Source organism: Chinchilla lanigera, unplaced genomic scaffold, assembly GCF_000276665.1.
Source record: "Chinchilla lanigera isolate Chin_1 unplaced genomic scaffold, ChiLan1.0 scaffold00105, whole genome shotgun sequence".
Taxonomy (NCBI): Eukaryota; Metazoa; Chordata; class Mammalia; order Rodentia; family Chinchillidae; genus Chinchilla; species Chinchilla lanigera.
Window position 1 is genome coordinate 4,038,089 of NW_004955506.1, and position 8,069 is coordinate 4,046,157.

Here is an 8,069-nt window from a genome sequence, read left to right on the forward strand (position 1 = left end):
CCTGAGACCACCTCAGTCTTGGGGAGATGAGGCTGGTGGTCACCCTGAATTAGTCTCCTCTAGTGCTAGCAGAGAAAGACAATAAAGACACCCAGTTCCTTATGAAAGATGCCTCTGGGGAAGAGGAAGGAGGCCAGCCGCGTAGGAGTGGTGCCTTGGTGATGAATTCCTGACTCTGGATTGCGCCATCCTGGTGGTGACGAGGTCGGGAGTCCGGGTGGCGCCCTTGGTCCCTACCAGTTTCCTGTCTGCTTTGGATAATCTTGCCCGCGAGTCTGGGGCTCTGCAGAGACGGCCCTGTCACAGTGGAATGGATGTCCTTGGGGTAGAATTTGAGACAGACAGGCCTGAGTCAAACCACAAACAGGAAAGTTCATTTCCAGACTTAATTCAAATTTCCTGACTCACCACATTCAAAGCACATTTAATTTTGTAAACAAAGTGGTAAGAGCCCCTGGCCCCACGGTCACTCTCTCCCTTTCCTTGAAGGTCAGAATTAAGCTTGACCTCGCTCTGAAACAACTGGAAGTCAACAGCCAGGCAGGGGTAGGAGGCCATGGCTGCGGGAACCAGGTGGGGCCAGCCTACGGCAGCTCACTGCCATCATTTTGATCCCCCATGTCACTCGAGTGTCATTTTGGAGATGCTTCTTTCTAGTGTGAACGATTATAGTCTAACTCATTGAAGGGGAAATGATTCTGTGACATAGTTTAGCTCTTTAAAAAATATTCGGAAGAAAATGTGTCTTGGTCCTTTTAGGAAAGAAGTTTTGGATCTTTCTAGGTCTCTGGCAGGAGCTGAGCAGTAATGTGAGAAGCCCAGGCAGGGAACACTGCTGTTTTGAAGTTTGACTCAGGGCTCAACCTCCCTTTCAGCCCAACACCAGTGGCAGGGACATGACCTCAGCAGGGACATGGAAGGACATGCCACATGTCCTTCCATGTGGAAGGACAAAGGAAGGACAAAGGCCTCAGCATGAGAATGTGGGGGCTGGGCCAGCACAAACAGAGGGAAGATGGGCGGGGATTAAGCCTGATGAGGCCCAGATGGCCTGGCCCCCCTCTGGCTGCAAGTACTCACAAGGGAAATTGTCCTCAATCTTAGTTAATGATGGGGAATGGCTTTGATGGATGTGACTTCCAAGTCCAGGGACTGAAAACAAAGGAGCCCCTTCCACTTGTCTCCACCCCCAGCACATGTGGTATCGGTCAGAGGCCAGGAAGTGAGTGAATGGTTCCTCCACAGGCAGCCCCACAGGAGGACTGGAGCTGCCTATCATGCTGTCCCCCTCTTGCCTTTGGAAGGGAAGCTTCATGGCCCACATGTGCTGCTCTGCCTCCTCCCAGGGCCTGGTGTTCCACTGCGATGAGGACAGCGCATCCCTATGAGCAGCCTATGGTGCTTCCAGAAAATGTGTGTCCTCCATCCACAGGAGTGCCTTGGAAAGGCTGGGGGTGACTTCCTCCATGCCAGACAGAGCCGCGACAACATGGATGGAGGAGAGCCTGGGGCGTTTCCTTTGCAGCCCCCAAGCCTTCCATGTCACCCTTGGACATTCAATCTTTGGTGTCTTGGGCTCTTGGACATAGAGACCCTAGGGAAGCACAGTGTGGGTGGAAGGTGGGGCGCCAAAAGCTTGGTGTAGTGCACTCATGCTTCTGTTTGGGGAAATACTGGGTGAGGCGAAGCTTAAGAGATTTTTACAGCAGGACTTCTGACAACCTTTTTCCTCTAGTGACATTTGTTGAAGGCCTGCTGTGGCCCAGGTAGGGAGTCAGGTTCTGGGTGACCATGCTTATCCCAAGGGGTGGGTCCCAGGATGGAAGCAGGTGACTCGTGTCCTGTTTTGTGATTATCTAACTGCCGCTGTGATGGGTGTTGTCCGGAGGGCACAGGGCCAGAAGAGCTTAGCAGGCCTATGGGGGAGTGGCACTTCAGCTGCCATGTTACGGGCAAGTGGGACTGGATAGGTGTGTGTGCCTGTGTGTGTGCACATGCGTGCCTGTGTGCAGGATTCTAGACCAGTTCAGAAGACCTTACAGTGCAGAGCTGAAAGGAGGCCGATATGGTCAGAGCACACATCAGGGGTGGGACCAGGGCTGAGCGGTGGGCAGGGGCCAAATCCAGTGGGTCCACTGAGGGGATTTGGATTTCCCCCATGAGCGTTAGGCAGCTGTTAGTAGGTTTGAATTGGGGTGTTGTCCTGACAGATGCCTTTTGAAAGATGCTGATGATGGGTGACTGGGAGAAAAGAGCAGGCACAGAGAAATGAACGAGAGTATCCATAGGCCCTCACAGTCTGGAGCTGCTTGGACAAGATCAGCAGCCGTGGAGGGAAGTGGGCCAAGGTCAGAGACACAGTGAAAGTCAGCATCCTGGCTGGGTACCTGAGCATCAGGAGGACCAAGCATTGAGCCAGCGAATCCAGAAGGAAGATGGATGTGTGGGGATGGGAGGGTGGCGGGAGGGGCAGAGGTCAGTGTTGTACACTTTGATTTTGAGGAGTCTGTAAACTTCTCCGGTAGCAGCTTTGAGCTCTGGGGATGGATCTAGGCCAGTGTGGCAGAAACTGGCAATATTCCATGGCAGCCCCTTCATCCGCACTCCAAGCCCAGGTGGAGGCCAGCTAGAAACTACCTTTCCCAGCCTCCCATGCAGCTAGCTGTGGTACATGACCAGGCTGGACCAATAGGGTGTGAGCAGAAGTGGAGTGAGTGGCCTCTGGATTAAGAAATTATGTCACTTCCCTCCAGGGTCTCTCTTCCCCCTTCTTAAGGACACAAACAAGGGATAGTAAGGAAGTCACGTGGGAGTTATTTTCTGAATTCATCATGGGGTTGCTCACCATGAGTATATAGAAGTACAGTTAATTTTTGTATGTCAGTCTTGTACCCTGGCTGGGCCAGTAGTGTAGTCCCAGCTATGTGGGAGCTGAGGCAGAAGGGTCATTTAAGCCTAAGAGTTCAAGGCCAGTCTAGACAACACAGTAAGACTCTATCTCTAAAAGAAAAAAGTCTTGCATTGTGCAACCTCATTGAGTTCTTTTATTAACTCTACTAGATATTTTATGGGTTTCTTAAGATTTGCTACCTATAAAATCATGTCATCCTGAATAGAGAGTTTTACTTCATCCTTTCCAATTTGAATTCCCCTTATTTTCCTTCTCTTGCCTCAACTTCAAAGCTAGAAACTCTGGTGCAATGGTGAGGAATAGAAGCGGTGAGCTCAGACATCCTCAGCTTGTCACTGAGCTTAGGGAAAAGCTGGCTGCTGGCTTGCCTTCGGGAAATGAGGTGACTCTTCCCCCTGCCTCCACATTGCCACCAAAGCAGCTTCCAGAGATAGAGGCAAAACAGTGAGAGAAACAGAGGAAAGTGATGCTGGAGGGAACTCAGAGATACAGGAAGGAAAAAAAAATGGCGAACATAGTGGAGGTTGGTGCTCAGGCATATTAAATACCAACTATTTTAAAGTATTATTAACAGTAGGGTTTAGAACTAAAATGTATGACAATTGTTATGGTCACTGTGTGTCCCTCCCAGTTCATGTGTTGCAACGCAGTCCCCAAGGTAGCAGTGTTGAGAGATAGGGCTTTGGGGAGATGATTAATAGACACATGAGTTCTTGTGGAGTCGCTTTGTTACCACACAAGCCCTCACCGCACACTCACTCAGAATCACCATGAGATGCTGTGTGATGCCCCGGCAAGAGGCCTCACCAGATTCCAGCACAGTCCACTGGGGCTTCCAGCCCCTAGAACCCTGAACAAAATACACCTCTACTCTTAAATTATCCAGTCTGTGGCACCCAGTTGTACCTTTTGTCAGATGCTAAGGTGTCCTGTGGTTCCAGACTCTCGTCCTGTTCAAAGAATTGGACAGAGACAACCAGTGAACTTAACAGCTCAACGTTTGTTGACCAAAAGGAGAGGAAAATAAGAAGAAAGAGAAAAGAGAGGATATGTCTTGAATGCAGGACAGATTGCTGCGAGAACAAGAAAGCAGTGGCAGTGAAGTCAACAGCCCCCATCTTTTATATCTTCTTTTAATGTCAGATCCAGGCTGCTCCACACAGGGCTCCGAAGCTGCTCTGTGTGTACATCTCAGCCATGATTTGTCCCGTCTCCGTAATGGACAGGCCATGCCCAACTCTACGGCCGGTTTGCCATGCCCTAATCTCCTACCTCATACCCACAGAAAATGGATAACTGTGGGGAGAAAAGTACAAGAGTGAGAGTGCTCAAGTGCCCTTGCCTTGTCCAGAAGGACAGAAGGGTAGAGGAGGTTCTGCTCTGAGGAGCTGGGGTGCATGCTGTGATCTCCAGGAGAAAAGCAAGGGTGCATGAAAGCCAAGCTCATTACAGCACGGAGATGGAAACAATAAAATCGTTTAATCCAGGAGAAGGGAGAAAGGAAAGGAACACAGAGGAAGCCAGATAAATGGGGAGCACTTAATAGACAGCAGATTTAATCCCAATGCTTTAGTCACTCCACCAAACAAAATGGACCAAATACCCCAGAAATGAGGCAAAGCAAGTTTGGCTGCTTGGCTCCTTCCCCCTGCAGGAACCACGGGTAGTCAGTCACTCAGCTGCTGTGCTGCCCCTACTTGGGCCCATGGGGGAAGGTTCCAGAAGCCCCAGGTGCCCTGAGGAGACTAAGTTCTGTGACAGTTGGAGTCCCTTAAGGGACAGAAGCCATTTTCTTTCCTGGTTCACAGAAGATTTTGTCCTGCTTGTGAAGGAGCAGGCATTTCTTGAAGCTGGTGAGCAGCAATGAACTGTTTAGTGGTTGGAGGAGAGCTAGGGGGTCTCAGGGCATAGACAGAGCCCAGGCCAGTAGACAGAGGACTGGCCACTCACCTAGTCATGGGGCTGCTGCCCACTTGGAGCTGCCCAGGGTCTAAGCCCAGTGTGTAGGCTGCCTACCACCAGCCTGGACACTTCCTGGGCTCCTCAGCCCACTGGCTTCTCCCCGAAGCCACCACCCTGAAAAGCAGGTACGGGGGCCTCCTCCCTGGTCCACAGATGGCCGTGTGTGCCCACCTTTAAAAGCACCACATGAGGTGGCATTGTTAACTGCCACCGCCTTGTGGTGTGCATCCCAGGAATGGCGTGGGGGGAGTTTGGGATAAGAACAGCTGCCTGGGAGACACTTGGTGGATCCTGAGGCCTGTTGGACCACACAGGGATTGGGAGGGAGGACACTCTGATGCCATTCGTGGAAGGAAACTTAATTTCGTAAGAGTTCAAATTCACAAAATCAGTAAGCCAGAGGCTGTTCCCTTCAATTCCAGTAACATCACCAACTTGGCAGGACTTCGGGAAGGGACCCTGGAGTTCTGGGGCTTTCCCTGCATTCCCCACTTAACAGTGGGGAATGGACAGTGGGTAAGGACAGGACCCCCATCTGTGAGAACCCCATGGAGGTTAATTCAACAATGTACGCAAAGCCCTCTGGGGTAGCTGACAATGTGTGGTTCCTCCCACGTGGCTGAGGTGCCTGGTGGCATTCATTCCCTTTTTGTCCAGAGATGGGCCTGAATTAGAGGGGCTTTGCTCTTGGACCACTGTAAGTTTCTGCTACTCATTGTATATATTTGTCCCATGTCTGAGCTCTGAGCAAATTTGAGACCACTGGAATAACAGGCAGTGCATTCCTGCTTCCCATCATGCAGGTGGGTTTTGCTGCAAAAGGCTGGGAGTGAAAGGCTATCTCTTCCACAGCTGTGTCTTTTGGGGACCAGCAGGTGGGAACATGCTCAAAAGCCATAGCTTTGGGGAAAGCTGGGCCAGTACCTGTGTGTGTTGCTGACACTATCAGTAGCCCCAAGCAAGATGAGTACTCAGATTCCCCCTAAATGAGGAGCTGCATGACCCCTAGACTGGTGAACAGACCAAAGCCAACTTCCTATCCTTCAGCAACTGCAGGACACGGCTGGGTGCTGTTAGGATGGGGTGCCTTGTGGTTAGAATGAGAGGGTGTACAACTTCACCTCCTGCATGTTAGGTCTGCCTCTCCTCTTCCTGTGTTTGTCACCTCTTCCAGGAAGCAGTCCTTTATCATCTTCCTGGACCCTTTCAGCAGCCCCTTCCATCTTCTCCTTTTATATTTTCCCACCTACTTCTCTTTTTCTTCCATCTTTTTAGCCTACTAAGTTTATTGTCACGGCTAGCATGAGCACACACCATTCCCATGGCCCCGCAGCAGAGCAGGGCAGGGCAGGTGTCCAGCTTGAGCACAGGGATGTGACCTCTTCCTCCTCCAGTCCACCACAGCTGAAAAAAACCTGACCCCAGTGAACCCCTTTCTACTGATTTGGTTAGCACAGCAATCTCACATGGCTCCAGTGTTGGGTGGGGAATCGGGAAGCCCAGGAAACAAGTGGCCCAGTCTCTACTCACTTTGCAGAAGACAGTGGTATAAGAAAGGATCAAGATGACGATTACACCAGATGTCAGACTCGAGTACTTGGAGCAAGTGGCTTCCATGCTCCTCAAATTCAAGCCAGATAAGTGGAGCAAGCTGATTGGAGCCGAGGAGAACATCGCCATGTTCACAGAGTTTTTTGAGAAACCAGATGTCTCTGTGCTGGTGTTGACGCTCAATGTTGCTGGCATGATCATCCCCTGCCTGGGCTTCCCAGAGTCCCTCAAGTCCAAAGGTGTGTACTTTATCAAGACAAAGCCAGAGAGCATCAACAAGGACAACTACAAGACCCGCCTCCTCTATGGGGACATCAGCCCTGCACCTGTGGACCAACTGATCGCAGTAGTGGAAGAGGTGTGTGCACCTGGGGCAGCCAGGGGGAACTGCGGCTCCAAAGCTCAGGAGAACAACATGCTCCTGTGGCATGCAGTGAAGGGCCCAGGGTCCTGCACTCTGCGTATGGTCCAGGGTACAGCCGCCTCACCTCTGAGCTGGCTGCAAATGCAGACCAACCTGTGTGTTCCCAAGGCCTCTAGGTGATGTTGCTGGAGCCCAAAAAGCCCTGCCCAGCCCTGGTCCTCTCCACTACATTAGAGGTCCCTGCCAAGGCTGGGGACAGCCTCTGCCTTAGCCAGGGAAGATGTGGGCCTTTCCCAAACTAGTAGGTAGGTTTCACAGTTCTGAGGTAAAGGGGAGTGGTATTTTCTGCACCTTTTTGTCACGGGCCTACTCCCCAGCCCCACATCACTGTCACCAGCTGTAGGGGTGAGGAGGGACACTGAGGACCAGAGTGGCCCAGGCTGAGTTACTTGACATTGCTGCTCATCACAGAATGATGACTCGGGTCCCTGCCTTGTACACATGTATGAACCCAGGGGCTGCTCAGCAGGCCCAGAGCAGGTGATGGGCTGGGCTTCTCCAACTTGAGGCTGAGATCTAGGAGCGCTGTGGGCGCAAGGCCTGAGCACATAGCCTGCTCTCAGTCAGCTCGGCTGCCATACAAAGTGCCCACAGATTTGGGGGCTTCAGTATCTCTTGGTTCTAGAAGCCAGAATCTGAGATCAGGGGTTGGCCAGTGGGTCCTCCTGAGGCCTCTCTCCTTAGCTTGCAGATAGCAACTTCTCCCTGTGTCCTCACGTGCTGTCCCTCTATAAATGTGCTGCCAAAACAAGCACATGTGGTTGTCTGTCTGTGTGTCCTATGTCTTTTTATGAGGACACCAATCCTTTGGATTAGAGCCCACGCTCCTGACCTCATTTTACTGTAATTACCTCTGTAAGACCCCACCTCCAACTACAGTCACATCCCGAGGTGCTAGGGGTTGGGACTGTGCCATGTGACCTCAGGGACACAGCCTAGATGGTCACAGCACTCCAGGCAGTAGCCATGGGCACTTGTAGCCAGGTGTGTGCACTGTCGCAAGAGTGGGGTGTCCCTTCTTGGTGGTGACCTGCTCACTGCAAAGGCAAGGAGCTGGTCCAAACACCTGTACCCCACCTCCTGCTGTCATGGAAGAAGGATTTAGCTTTCCCAGGACCGCAGGAACAGAGGTCTGCACCTTCTCAGGGCTGCTGAGCTTGGAGGCCCCATACAGCTCCAGTGGCCTCTCCTTTTTTTTTTTTTTTTTTTTTTTTTTTTTTT

General features: G+C 51.6%; 1 protein-coding gene across 2 annotated transcripts in view; it reads left to right on the top strand.

Moving 5' to 3' along the window:
* Positions 1-4,679: 4,679 nt before the first annotated feature.
* Positions 4,680-8,069, top strand: part of Dnah17 (dynein, axonemal, heavy chain 17) — a 118,255-nt gene continuing 114,865 nt past the window's right edge. Inside the window, exons 1-2 of one of the 2 annotated variants that reach the window (XM_005407377.1) lie at positions 4,680-4,764; positions 6,411-6,782. In XM_005407377.1, the coding sequence (XP_005407434.1) occupies positions 6,438-6,782 (345 nt within the window). In that variant the 5' untranslated portion in view covers positions 4,680-4,764; positions 6,411-6,437. Of the gene's footprint in view, positions 4,765-4,797; positions 4,999-6,410; positions 6,783-8,069 lie in introns of those variants that run through there. The other variant, XM_013506036.1, reaches the window with a different exon arrangement.